General features: G+C 53.8%; 1 protein-coding gene and 1 long non-coding RNA gene across 2 annotated transcripts in view; one reads left to right on the top strand and one right to left on the bottom strand.

Moving 5' to 3' along the window:
• Positions 1-14,418, top strand: part of ERGIC1 (endoplasmic reticulum-golgi intermediate compartment 1) — a 106,046-nt gene that overhangs the window by 72,722 nt on the left and 18,906 nt on the right. The window contains exons 6-7 of the mRNA XM_027084285.1: positions 8,827-8,931; positions 13,532-13,592. Of these exons, the coding sequence (XP_026940086.1) occupies positions 8,827-8,931; positions 13,532-13,592 (166 nt within the window). The remainder of the gene's footprint in view (positions 1-8,826; positions 8,932-13,531; positions 13,593-14,418) is intronic.
• Positions 9,922-14,201, bottom strand: LOC113608220 (uncharacterized). Its single transcript, XR_003428261.1, has 3 exons — positions 14,160-14,201; positions 12,217-12,285; positions 9,922-11,448 (listed from the first exon to the last, which is right to left on the bottom strand). It is a non-coding gene; the product is annotated as an uncharacterized LOC113608220 (long non-coding RNA).

The raw sequence follows: 14,418 nt of genomic DNA, 5'->3' as shown, positions 1-14,418 counted from the left end.
TGAGGAATGAAGCAGGGGAGGAGTGGGAGTGGGTGGGTTTGAAAGTACCTGGTCAGCTCCGAAGGACCATTCAGGTATTGCTGTTGTTTTGCCGCTAGAACCAGGAACTTCAGATCCTAAGTTAAAGGTGTGAGCGCGGTGCATTTGGGAGAGCTGGGGAATCCCGGCAGCAGCCAGCACTCCTCTCGGCTCTTTTTTCTAAAAGATTGATTTATTTATTTTTGTGTGCCGGGTCTTAATTGCAGCGCACGGCATCTTCATTGCCGCACACAGGATCTTTGCTGTGGCATGTGGGATCTTTAGTTGCTGCATGCAGGCTCTTAGTTGTGGCATGCGGGATCCAGTTCCCTGACCAGGGATCGAACCCAGGCCCCCTGCATTGGAAGCACAGAGTCTTAACCACTGGACCAACAGGGAAGTCCCTTCTCGGCTCTTTTTATGTGTTATCACAGTGGAGCCTCTCAACAACCCTGTGAGGTGGCACCATCTTACAGATGAGGAACCTGAGACCCAGAGAGGTTAAGTATCTCAGCCAAGGTTGCACAGCTCTCCCCATGTCCCACAACTCCCCTTCCCAGTCCCAGCCAGGCTGAGCCACTGGCTTCTGCCTGGCCTCCCGTAGCCTCTGCTCAGATGCCCTTCCTCTAATCCCTGCCATCTCAGTCAGAGGTTGCAAACTCACTGGCCACACACAACCCCAGAACCAGTCACATTTGCCCCATACAGTATTCAGATCCATCAGAGCCAATATCAAAAGACCGGGAGTCCAGATTTCTGGCTTTTAAAAGTCAGAGGCTCTAGCCGCACTGGGCCCGAGTTTCACTGGAAACAACGATCTGGAGCTAATGACCCCTTTAGACAGTGAGCTGTCCTTCCTGCAGTCCCCGCTGGATGGCTGCGAGGCTTGGCCCAGTTGCTTGGGACACCTGGGCCTGTCTCTCTGTCTCCACGTGGTCTCCCCGTGTGGTTTTCTTCCATGACAGCTCAGGGCTCCTTAAGTGCTAAAGCAGAGACTATCACTTCTGCCAAACTTTATGGCTTAACAGGAATTAGGTGCTGGCCCGGGTTCCATGGGGGCGGGGGGGACCACCATGGGTGCGGGTGCTGGGAGGTGTGGTTCATGGGGCCTCTCTTTGCTGATTAGCTACCACACGGGGTCTTTACTGTGCCCCGTGATTAGGATTTATGGTGCTTGTGATGGGAGCCATGTGAAGGTTTTAAGCAGGGAAGCAGTGCAGTCGGATTTATGCTTTACAACTGCACTATCGGATACAGTAGCCACCAGCTCCGTTTCAGTTGATTAAAATTAAGTAAAATTCAGGCCCCCAGTCTCACTAGCCACACTGCAGGCGCTCCATAGCCACATGTGGCTAGTGGCTACCGTGTTAGCACAGATAAGAAACATTTCCATCATCAGGGAGAGTTCTCCTGGAGAGCAAACCGTTAGAAAGATCACTCTGTCGTCTGTTTGGGGAGAGACTGGACAGGACCGAGAGCAGAGGTCACAGACAGTGCTGGTGGCAGTGGCATTGGAGAGAAGGGTCCGGATTAGGGAGTGGAGTCAACAAGACTTACTGATCAATTGGTTGTGGGTGGTGAGGGCAAGAGTGGAATCAGAGAAACCTCTTCGGTTTTTGTCTTGATAACCAGGCAGTCCCATTTTCTAAGTATGGAAGCTTGGGAAAGCATGGATTCTGTGCGAGCTGGGGCTGGGACTCGGACCTTCAGTTTTGGACACGTTTCATTCAGGATTCCCATTTCATTAGGATTCCCATGTTAAATTGGAAGTTGAGGGGGTGCTTGTGGAGTGCAGGAGAGAGCTCTGGGCTGGAGATGTAAATGTAGGAGCCATCGGTAAACAGATGATGTTGGCTTTCATAGGTCTCCATCAGTGCTATTCAAAGTGGGGCCCTCAGATAGCAGCAACATGGATGGACCTAGATGATTGTTATACTAAGTGAAGTAAGTCAGACAGAGAAAGACCAATACCATATGGTATCACTTATATGTGGAATCTAAAATATGACACAGACTTATCTACAAAACAGAAACAGGCTCACAGACATAGAGAGCAGACTTGTGGTAATCAAGGGGGAGGGAGAGTGGGGAAGGGATGGATTGGGAGTTTGGGTAGCAGACGCAAACTATTATATATAGAATGGATAAACAACAAGGTCCTCCTGTATAGCACGGGGAACTAACTGTATTCAATATCTGTGATAAACCATAATGGAAAAGAATATTTTAAAAAGAATGTATATATGTGTATAACTGAATCACTTTGCTGTACAGCAGAGATTAACACAACATTGTAAATCCACTATACTTCAATAAAAACAAACAAACAAAGTGAGGCCCCCAAACCAGCAGTATCATCATCACCTGGAACCTGTTAAGAATGCAGATGCTAGGGCTTCTCTGGTGGCGCAGTGGTTGAGAGTCCGCCTGCCGATGCAGGGGACACGGGTTCGTTCCCCGGTCCGGGAGGATCCCACATGCCGCAGAGCGGCTGGGCCCGTGAGCCGTGGCCGCTGAGCCTGCGCGTCCGGAGCCTGTGCTCCGCAATGGGAGAGGCCACAACAGTGAGAGGCCTGTATACCGCAAAAAAAAAAAAAAAAAAAAAGAATGCAGATTCTCAGGCCCCACTTTGGATCTACTGAATCTGTGTTATAACAAGCCCCGCAGGGGATCCTGATGCCACTCATGTTTGAGGATCATTGGTCTAAGCTAGATGACCTAGGGAGAGGTGTAGAACGTTCTAAACCTGGGGTCCACAGACGCCCCAGGGAATGCAGATCAAATTCAAAGAGTCTGTGAACCTGGATGGGGAAGAAAATGACATGTTTATTTTTACGAAGCTCTAAGTCCAATTTAGCGTTCTCTTCTATGATGAACGTAGGCAATGGACCATAGTAGCATTAGCAGCACCCTTGACCTTGTCACCAATAGAAATTGCCGATATGTATATCACATTAAAATCGTCACAGATCATTCTGAGATGCTGTTTACATTCATTGCTGTTTTGAAAGTACAGTAATTTGTTGATCCGCGACCAGGTCTTATTATTTGCTGCATTAATAAAGACGCATGTGCAAATGTTTGATCTATTTTAATTACTGTTTAAAACATCGTTTCTTTCCTCTGTGATCCTATGTGTTTTATGCATTCGAAACTTTTAAGGCATTTACAACGTAGGTGTCGGCAGACTGGCAACGGGTCCACGGCACCAAAAATGTAAGAACCTAAGGTCTTGATAAGGATGCAGTTTGAGGACCGATTTCTGGTGCATGCCAGTGTTTAGAAGTGGGGAGGAAAGACAGAAGGAGCAGCCAGATAGGTAGGGGGAAACCAGGGCTGAGTGGGCCCCAGAATCTGGAAGAGAACATGAATCAAAGAGGAGGGCTGGTGCTGCAAGGGTGGGGTGGACCACTGACCCATGTGCTGCAGGGAAAGCCCATGTGGGAGAGTAAGGGGCCACTGCACAGCCAAGCCCTTGGGATGCTGGCTGCAGTGGAGGGCGCGCCTTGGAGATGAGGGAAGGCCAGTGTGGGCACAATGCAGGGAGGTGGGTGAATTGTTGGTGGGCCAGGCTCTCACTCTGCCTCTGATGCCCTCTCTCTGCCCCCATCTATGTGCCTGGAGAGCTGCTGCTCACCCACAGGTCTCGTTGACATGGGTGCCTGAGTGGGAGCCCTCCCTCCCCTGCCCCTCCCATCATGATCCTTATGTTGCTCTTGTCCATATCACATTCTGACTTCCTTTGACCATTGCCCCCTGCCCCATGCCCCCAGCTCATTCACTCATACATCCTGCTCTTGAGAGTCTGCTGTGTGCCTGGCTCCACACTTGGTACTGGGGTGCAGTGCCCAGAGAAGCAACTGATGTCCCTGCCCTTAGTGGCACTTACAATCTATTGCGGGGTGACAGGTAAGCACTCAAACAAGCCAATATATAATTTGATGAAGCAGCCAGGAAGACAATGAAGGGGGTATTATGGTGGGGAATTAAGGAGGAGACCCACTGAGATAGGGTCATAAGGGAAGGCCTGTCTTTGGGGTTGAAGGATGGTTGAAGATGAACAGACACATGCATGCCTCCCTACTGGGGGGGCCTCCCCTAGGAGGGTATGATCACCTGGGTTAAACAGATATAAACACCTCAGACGGTGAACAGGAGGGACCACGTTTACTCAGCACCGAGTATGGGGTGGGCACAGGAGAGACAGGACAACCACCCAGGAGATGGCCCAGTGCCACACTCTCCTCAGCTTAGCAAAGATGCCTCAGGCTGTGGGTGGCTTCCCTTAGACAGGCTCCAGTGAGGCCCCCCGCTGGCTCTGGCTGAACCGGAGCTTGCTGTTTGGGGTCAGACGGACCTATGGTTGAGAATCCTGGCTACAGCGCTCACTGGTTGAATGACTGGGCAGTTTAGCCTCTCTCAGCCTCGGCTTCCTCATCTGTAAAATGGGATAATGATACTGCTGACGGGTTGTAAGTTGTGAACAGATTAAAATCTGTAAAGCACATACAGCAGTAGGGATGGGACAAGTCTCGGTGCCCTTCCCCGGCTGGCCTTGTCTCCTGTCAGTGGGGTGTCTGTGATCTCGTCATCTGGCACCCGCCGTCGCTTGGCTACAAGTGTGCTCATGAAATGTGCATGGATGACATCCAAGAAGTGGGTCTTCTCTGGTCAGGGGACAGCTGAGAGCCTAGAAGAGGGTCACACCAGCCCTCACCTTTTGACTGCCGCCGCCTATTGGGCTCTCACCCGACCCTTTACCAGTATTAACTCATTTAGTCCTTGTAACAGTCCTAAGGAAACAGGCACAGGGGATTAAGTGACCTGCTAAAGAGCCGGCAGCTAGGATTTGAACCCAGGCTGCCTGGCACCAGGGCCCCTGCTCTGTCTCCTGCACCCCTGCTCGTTGCTGCTTCTGGCCAGCATCTCGGTCACACCTCAGGCCAGCCTCTTTCCCCCACCCTTGGAAGGTTAAGAGTTCATGCCTTCCTGGAGCTCTCAGTCAAGGGGTGCTCAGATAAGAAAGCCAGCCGTGATGACAGGTGAGGTCAGCAGCTGGTCCCCGCCCCTATATCTCCCAGCATCAGGCTCACACTTGCCCTGTGGCCCCCTTATCCATCCATCAGGAAGTCAGCCAGCAGCCGGATGTCAGAGTTCACGTGTTTCAAGCTGCACCAGCAGCCCCCAGCAGGCCCCCAGCAGCCCGGAGTCCTTGCTCAATCACCCAGCCCCCCTGAAGGAGGACAGGATGGACCAGGGTTTGGGGCCTGGCTCCATCTATATGTTTTTAAAACCCGTCAGAGACAATGACGTAGGTTCCTAAGTCACAGCTCTAAAAGCGTCGTCTTTGCTTTCTTCAGCCCAGCGTGTGCTGGCGTGAGTCAGCCACCTGTGATGGATTCCGTGCTGAGGGGGTGTGGGTCACTGAGTCACAGCCTCAAGGGGCAGCAGCGGGTGGCAGATGTGCGGGCGCCAGCCTCCTTGACTCACCTAACTCTGGGAGCGTGAGGCCCAGACTCCAAACCCAGTTCTGAACTCCACCCACGGCCCTGTCCATGGGAGGCCCCATGTCACTGCATAGAAAAACTCTGAAGGATGTACACCGGATGCTATTTGCTTCTTACTTCTGGGGGCGGTAGGCAATGGGGACTTTAGTTCTGACTTTATCACATGGATTTTTTTTTTTTTTTTTCTTTTTTTGCGGTACACGGGCTCTCACTGTTGTGGCCTCTCCCGTTGGCGGAGCACAGGCTCCGGACGTGCAGGCTCAGCGGCCGTGGCTCACGGGCCCAGCCACTCCGCGGCACGTGGGGTCTTCCCGGGCCGGGGCACGAACCCATGTACCCTGCATCGGCAGGCGGACTCTCAACCACTGCGCCACCAGGGAAGCCCTATCACATGGATTTTTAATAGTGAAAATATATCCAGGTATTATTTATATAAGTAAAAATGAAGTTTAAAGTATTCTTAGAATACAGTAGGGTTTTCCCCACACCCTGCCCATGTACATGCTTGTTCCCTCTTCTGGGAGGGTTCTTGTCTCTTGGCTCAAACATGTTCATCCTGTAAACCCAACCCAATAACACCTGCCGTCGGCTTTGTATTCACCTCATTTAGTCCTCCCATAACCTGTTTTGGTTATTATCCCCATTTTCTTGATGGGGAAACTGAGGCACAGAGTGGTTAATGACCTTGCCCAAGGTCCCACAGCTAGGAAGAGAGGACGGACTGGAGCCTGCATGTGGCCCTCACCTGCTACTCTACCACGGGTAATTGGGCCCCTGAAGTGGGCAGTGCTATCCCTCCAGGGAGATCTTGCCGAGCTGTTGTTTCTGTTCACCCCATCCAGACCCAGCAGGTTGCCCCCTCTTCCAAGCAGCCCATGACACACTTGACTGTGAGCTCACTGAGCCTGGGCCATGCCCTGTTAGCCTGTACCTCTCACATCAGTCCTAAGCTTAGGCCCTAGTGAAGACATTAATATTCCTGCAGGAAACCCACAACTTTGTGTCTGAGACAGGCGTGCTTACAAAATAAGCGGATGCTAAGCCGTAAACCTTATTCCTTCCTCTAGTGCAGCTCGTTAAACTTTTGTTGAGCTGGAATAAAATAAACCCTGAGTTTTTCAGTGTGGTGTTTGGGGCCTTTGCTAAACAGCCCCACCTCCCTCTTAATGCCTCTTTGTTTCCTGCTGTGGCCACTCCCCCAGGCCTCTCTTTTATTCGGGGTTCAGTAATACCAAACTCTTCTTGTTTCTTACACATGCCCACCAACTGGGCAGTTTCTGATCTCCATACTTGTTCATGCCGTTCCCTCTGCCCAAATGCCTTTCCCCTTATTCCTGAGTGATGCAGACTCATCTTCAGAGCCTTAGCACAGGGTGTTCTTTCCCCTGAGAACACCCACAGCTGCGTTGGGGGCCCTCCCCCGTGGCTCCCACAGTCTTTGCATCCCTCTGGTCCAGTGTAGGTCATGCAGTCTCATTTTCTGTTCCAAGTCTGTGTCACAGCAGGCCAGGGGCTCATCCAAGGCCAGGCTTTCGTCTGGATCATTTCCCAAGCTTTGCACCTCCTGAAAGGCTGGCTCCACGTGGCCATCAGCCCAGGGCCGCTGAGGTAAAGGGCCGTGGGTTTTTTGTTTTTTGTTTTTTGTTTTTTTTTTATTTATTTTTGGCTGCGTTGGGTCTTTGTTGTGGTGCGCGGGCTTGTCATTGTGGTGACTTCTCTTGCTGTGGAGCACGGGCTCTAGGCGCGCAGTCTTCAGTAGTTGTGGCACACGGGCTCAGTAGTTGTGGCTCGCAGGCTGTAGAGCACAGGCTCAGTAGTTGTGGCACGGGGGCTTTGTTGCTCCGCGGCATGTGGGATCTTCCCGGACCAGGGCTCAAACCCGTGTCCCCTGCATTGGCAGGAGGATTCTTAACCACTGCGCCACCAGGGAAGTCCGATGGCCGCGGTTTTGACAGGTGACCGTAGCAAGTTTCTTCACTGCTCTGAGCCTCAGTTTCCTTTTCTGTAAAATGGGAATTACCAGGTGTCAAAGCCAAAAGTGCTGTTTTAAGGATTAATGTCATTTACTCATTCTTTAATTCATCCCCTACATATTTATTAAGCACCTGCTCTGTGCCAGAGCCCGGGGAATACAGCATCAAATCAGACAAAACCCCTGCCAGCAAGGAGCTTATATTCTCGTGGGAGGACACAGATGAGAACAAGATGAGGATAAGATGGTGGGTGATGCTGAGTGCTTTAGCGACGTAAGGGGCTTGGGGGATGTGGGGGTCAGTCAGGCTCCAGAGCAGAGGCCTGAGGGAGAGCCATGTGGAAAAGGGCTCCAGGAAGGGGGCGCAGGCACAAAGGCCCGAGGACCACACTGGCACTGTTTGCCGTCGCAGCAGGAGGCCAGCGTGGCCAGAGGGAGTAAGCAGAAGAAGACGTGAGGATGTGGCTTCAACTCAAGAGAAGGGAAGCCTTGGAGGGTCCTGGGCAGAGGGGTGACGGGATCAAACATTGGGTTCAAAAGGCCCCCTCTGGCTACTGTTGGGGAAAGGCCTGAGGACCCCAAGGGCAGAAGCCCGGAGCCCAGTGGGGAGGCTGCCGCCTTGTCTGGTCTAGGGAGGCAGTGGAGGCTTGAGGGCTCAGAGGCTGGGCGTCTCGAGGGTGGAGGTGACAGCATTTCCTGATGGGTGGGACGTCAGTGTGAGAGAAAGATGGGGCCAGGATGACACCAAGGGTTGGTCTGAGCAGCTGGGAGGAGAGAGGCCCCCGGAGACGCTGTGGAGGCCTCATCAGCGCCGTTCCCTGAGTAGACATTCATTCAGTCACTCTCGCTGGCTGCTCTCTGCACAGCCCCGAGACCCAGGGAGGAAAGTGGGCTGCTGTGGTCTTGCCTTCAAGGAACCCCCAGTCTAGGGTGATGGGGCAGATTGGGGCGGGTGATCGTGTTGACCTGGAGTTCAAGGAAGCTTCGTTAGTCTGCAGGCGTAAAGGTCATTCCCCGACCCCCCGGGGGGGAAACAGCCGGGAAGCTGATGGTGGGCAGCTGCCTTTTCGAGCCGTGGTCTTGAGCCAGGCACCCAGCTATGTCCTTCACATGCACCCTCCCACCCACAGCCCCAGCAGTCCTCTCGGGTAGCCACTGTTGACACCCCCTTTCCACAGACGAGGAACCAGAGGCTCCTGCCAAGTTCCACTGCCGGGAAGTGGCCAAGCTGGGATCCAAATCCAGATCTGCCTGACCCCAGGGTGAAGCCCTGCACCCCACCCCCTGGGGCAGCCGACCCAACTCCTAAACTTTCCGTCTCTCCCCCAGGTCCCGGGCAACTTCCACGTGTCCACACACAGTGCCACAGCCCAGCCACAGAACCCGGACATGACCCACGTCATCCACAAGCTCTCCTTTGGGGACACGCTGCAGGTGAGAGGGGCACAGATGAGGTGGCTGGAGGTGGGCGTCCAGGGGCTGCATCACCAGAGCCTTCTGTCCTCCCTGGACATAGAGAGATGCCCTCCGGAGGGGTCATGCCCTTCGAGCCTCTGCTCCATCAAACAACCCCTCTGCCTCACTTCTGAGCATACGGCTGCCGTGTCATCAACGTTGCACTCAACTTGGAACCTCGGCTTGAGACCGGGGCCTGGGGGAGGGGACTGGCATGCATGAGCAAGTACTAAGTGCTCGTGCTTTCTCTGTGCCAGGGCAGCCTCATGAGGCAGGAGGCGGCACCGCGTCTTACAGACCTGGAGCTGGGCGCAGAGAAGCCATTTGTCCAGGGCCCCCCAGCAGGCGTCTGCCTCGCGTCCAGTGCCCTGTCCGCTGTAACGTCAGCGCCCATGTCCATTGAGTAGGCGTGAAGGAAGTGTCCTGAGACTCCCTGTTGTGATTTTCATGGAGAGGGCCACGTCCAGTAGGCCCGGCCCGACAGTTTCCTCCCCATGGCAGCAGACGCTGACCGCCTGATCTCTGCCAGCTGCGGGCAGGGCAGCTGTGAGGTTCCATCTCTCCTCCACCCCCAGCAGCACAGTGCTGAAGGGGAATTGTGCCACACCCTGCATGACAGAGGGAATCGAGGCTCAGAAGGGGAAGTAACCGCTCCAGCTGTGGTGCTGGCATGGCGACCCGGCTCCTGACCCCAAGCCTAGCTTGATGAGAATCCTGTTTCCTAGTTGAGGTTGCTGGGTGGGTGCCCTCCAGGCACAGTGAGCTGTGCACGGGGCCCTCGCAGGCCCACAGGCACACGCATACACACTGTTCCGACACCGTGTGCACACACGTCTGCTCAGACTCACGCACACAATCATGAGACACACACCGAAAAGTGTGCCCTGACATACATGTGCTCATACATGCTCCCTAAGACCACCCACTGGACACACACACACACACACACACACACCACCCAGAGATACACACAGGCCCACCCGGCTGGGACATCTCACATACAGACCCAGAGGCACACACGTGCCTGCGCTGCTCCGCGCCCCCCGCCCCCCATACATGCTGCATACGTCCGTGTGCCGCTGATGCTGGTTGAACGCTTTGTGCGTGCCGAGCACCGTACTTCACAAGCACGATCCCCTTTTACCCTCTCAGCAGCCCCAGAGGTAGATACAATATATTGTCTCCATTTTTCAGATTAGGAAACTGAGGCACGGAGAGGGTAAAGCCTGGTGCAGAGCCTGGGTCTGAATCAGAGTCTGGCTTCGGGCCGCACCGCGGGGACTGCCTCCCGTGCCCTCTCTCACTCCTTTCTCCCTTTGTGTTGCTTATGCTTCCTTCCCGGGGCACCTTTGCCCAGCCCAAGTGACCCGGTCATCGCCTTCCCAGCCTTCCTGGAGGCCCCAGAGAATTTCCTCTGGGAGACGGTGCTTGGGAACAGAGAAGGCCCAGTCTCCCTGGGCCAGACTTGCTGTCTACACACTCAGTGAAGCACGGCCTGCCCTGGGACTGTGGACTCACTTCCTGCAGGTGAATTCACACAGGCTTGACACGCACACCTCCCATCTCTCCATCCAAGGGACTGCTGTGTGGACGTTCCCCAGCCTGTCTTGCTGGGTTCAAATCCTGGCTCCACCACTTACCAGTTGTCTGATATTGGAGAAATTATTTAGTCTTGCTAAGCCTCAGTTATCTCATCTGTAAAATGGGGACAACAGTTGTACCTGCCTCATAGAATTGCAGTGAAGATAAAATGAGTTAATGCACGTGAAGCTCTTAGAACAATTGCCTGGCACAGAGTAACCGGTCAGTGAAATGAGCTGTGGCCATTGTAGTTGTCCTCTGTGCTCTCATTCTGCACCAGGCCCTGCAGGGTAGGATGCTGCTGGCCCACAGGGGCTCACACGGCCATGGGGGAGACAGACGTGGGATGCTCACCACCCCAGTGGGACGGGAGCTGAGAAGCTACAGGGGCCCCCATATATGAGCGCTGGGCAGCACCCCAGTTGCCTTTGCAACCCACCAGCTCAGCAGATCCTCGACACAGCCGGGGAGGCAGGCACTGTGAACCCCAGTGTGCACATGGGGAGGCTGAGACCGGAGTCACGACCCAGGGCCGTGCAACTCACTGGCAGCACCACCAGAATCCACACTCCTTCCTCATGGGAACTTTCAACCTCTTCAGCCTGCACTGAAGCCTGCACTTTCTCACCTAGAGAGCAGTGTTTAGATGACCCTCTGTTTAACCCTCGCAAGAACTCCCTGAAGGATGCTGGGTGGCATTTATTTTTCCTGAGGAAGAAACAGGGTCAGAGAAGTTCAGTAACTTGCCCAGAGTCATATAGCTTGAAAACCAGGTGTGTCTGGCCCCGGGTCTTCTTTGACTGTGCCTCATAGGTTCATGGATTCATCAGACCCCCTCAAAATTTCTGCTCTGCGCCAGGCTCTGTGCAAGGCTCTGGGGTAACAGCGGTGGATAAACCATACAGGATTCTTGCCCTCAAGTGAAGAAGAGATTAAATGTAAATAAATGTAGTTACAAGGGACAAGAGAAGCATAGGATTCGGGACAGTGATGTGGAGGCGGGGGCGAGTACCCCCAAGCCTGGGAGGTCAGGGAGGGCTTCCCTGAGGAGGTGACATCTAAGGTGACATCTGACCCACGCGCTAAAGGGTGAGAAGGATCTAGCCAAGCACAGGACAGGGAAGTCTTGCATATCACCCCTGTCCTAGAGAACCCACTCTGTGGCACATCCAACCAGTCATTTTCATAGAAAAGACCCTCAAGGTCACTTTCAGAAAAAATGGATCAGCAAGTGTCCATGACATCAGAATGATGTTCTGTACATGAGATTCCAGAGGCTCATCAGAGTCAGCAGAGAGGGCTCAGCAGTGTCCATCTGGAGGGGGGAGCAGAGTTTTAGGTGGAGCGAGAGACCCACGATAGGTTTAGGAAGGTGGGGGCTGACCCAGGCCGGTGGGTGTCATAGAAAGAGCACCCACCTGCCACGTGGAAGACGGGCCGTGAGGCAAGGCTGCAGGTAGGGAGGTGAGGAAAGGGCTACGGCCAAGGCCAGGGGACAGGAGGAGAAGAGAGGAAGAAGAGGGGCAGCCTTGCATTGCTGTCTGCTGCTATAGAACAGGACAGTAATAGCCTTCCGCTTGGCCCTTATGGCGGAAATAGGATTTTTTAAAGATGTAGACCACTTAGCTGAGGATTTATCTATCCATCCACCATCCAGTCAACAAGTAATTATTGAGCACCTACTATGTGCCAGGTCTTGCACATATCGGTGAGGATGAGCGTGGTCCCTGCCCACGTGAAGTATTGTATAGTCTAGAGGGGAGGACAGACATGAATCAGATAATCGTACAGATGAATGTCAGATAAAACCCTGGCATGCAACGATGTGAGGGACTATTCTAGCACTCTTGCCTCTGCAGCCACTGTCCTCTTGGGTTAGAAACCAAGTCTTTAGACAGTCAATCCCGAGGCAGCAATGGACAAGCTTTCCTCTGAGCTTCTTAAGAGTGTGCAGTTGTGTTAAGTGCTCGATGGACATCAGCGACCTGAGACCAGGATCAGGGTCAGGTCACCCACTGTTCCTGGAGTGGCCCTCGCTGCAGGAGCCTGTCCCCTCCTACCTCTCTGACCTCTTCCCTTTCCACTCCTCACTCCCTTCCTCTCTAGGGCTTCACGGGCTCTGTTTCTCAGTCTCCAGACTCATGTGTTTGCATGAGCTACTGGCGTGATTAACTTCCCACTTTCCTACAAAGCTTGGTGTCAGTGGTACTTCCCCCAGGAAGCCCTCCAGGATGCCTACCCCAGCAGCCCCTGTTAACCATGCCCATGATGACATGCTCCATGTATCGGGCATACTTTGTCCTGCTTTAGATTCTCCTTGAGGCTGACCTGGTTTCCTGTTGTCCTCAGAGGAGAGGTGGGACGTGGCCTTCAGCCCCTGCCAGGGGGACACAGCTGGGCCGGCTGCCGTGAGGAGGAGTGTCTTCACAACTGCTATATGTTCCCCACAGCAGACAGGGTCGGAGGCCAGCAGCCCTGGGTCCTCTTTCAGAGGGCTGTGGGGGGTCTCAGGAGGAGCATGCTGAGACCCAGCTCTACCTTTGCTTGAGTTTTCTGTGTGCCTTAATGGAAAGAGCCACTCCATGTAGGCTTGAGGTCAGACAGACCTGAATTCAGAGTTCAGTTCAGCCACTTACCAGTTGTGAGATGCTGGACAAATTTTGGTGCTTCTCCAAGCTTTGGTTTGCTCTTCTGTAAAATGGGCCCATGGTCCATCATTAGGGGCATTAAATGAGATGACGCTAAGTACCCAGGACTGAGTGTCTCATAGTAAGTGCTCAAGATGGGAAGCAAACTAGCGCCTACCATGTGTCAGGCCTCTGCCGCGTCTGTATCTTGCTCCCCACGACGTCTCTACGAGACAGACCATGCGGGATCCCCGTTTTACACACGGGTAAGGTCCCTAGACCAGGTTGCACCTGGCCATTCTCCCACAGCCAGGACCAAGCCTAGAGGTGGTAGCATCCTGGGGTCGGTCCCTCACTGTGCTTCTCCACAGGTCCAGAACGTCCACGGAGCTTTCAACGCTCTCGGGGGAGCAGACAGACTCACCTCCAACCGTATGTACCCCATACCCACACTGAGAACAGCTTTCTGCCCCAAGATTCCCAGTGCAGCAGGGAGGGAACGGGGTGGAGAGGGAGGGAACGTTTACCAAGCCCTCGCCGTTAGCCAAGCTGTTAATGCTTCATTCCCACAGCTAGCCTGTGAGGAAGTGGAATTATCCCCATCTCACAGAGAAGGGAAGAAAAGTGACTTGTCGTGGCAGTCCTAGGCACATCATCACTGCTCCATGAATACCGGATGTTATCGTTATTATTATCGTTACTGCCACATAATTGCTGTCAGTTGAGATAATCACCCTAGATCCCACAGGGAGTGGTGACAGAGCCAGAATTCATCCTGGCTCCAAGTGGCACCGTGAGAACAGGGCTGTGGGTGGCTCAGCCAGATCTGGCCACCTGGGCTGCCCCCCACCCCACCCCCTCCTCCTGCTTCAGCCCCTCCCACCCACGAATGGCCCCTCCCTGAGCCTCGTCCCCGCTGGGCTCCCTGGCACCTTGGCCCAGATTAAAGAGCGTGCCACGTCTTTACAGACCCGCAGAAGAGCACACATACCTACACACCTGTGCAGACGCATGTGGGGCCTTGCACAGAACGGGCCTGGGAGGTCTGTCTGCTCAAGCGGATCCACCCACTGGGTTCTGTAGGACAGGTTACCAAGGCTTTTCTTATTGCCTCACCTGAGCTCACCTTTTCACCCATATGTCCTTCATCATTTCTTAAAACACATTCACAGGCAGACCTCGGAGACATGGGATCAGTTCCAGGCCACCTCAGTGAAGTGAAACAAATCACAGGAATTTTTTGGTTTCCCAGTACATA

Source organism: Aethalodelphis obliquidens, unplaced genomic scaffold (genome assembly GCF_003676395.1).
Source record: "Aethalodelphis obliquidens isolate GAN/ISIS:26980383/991018 unplaced genomic scaffold, ASM367639v1 scaffold52, whole genome shotgun sequence".
In the NCBI taxonomy this organism is placed as follows: Eukaryota; Metazoa; Chordata; class Mammalia; order Artiodactyla; family Delphinidae; genus Aethalodelphis; species Aethalodelphis obliquidens.
The sequence above is the reverse complement of the archived record's forward strand: the minus strand, read 5'-3'. Positions and strand labels throughout refer to the sequence as shown.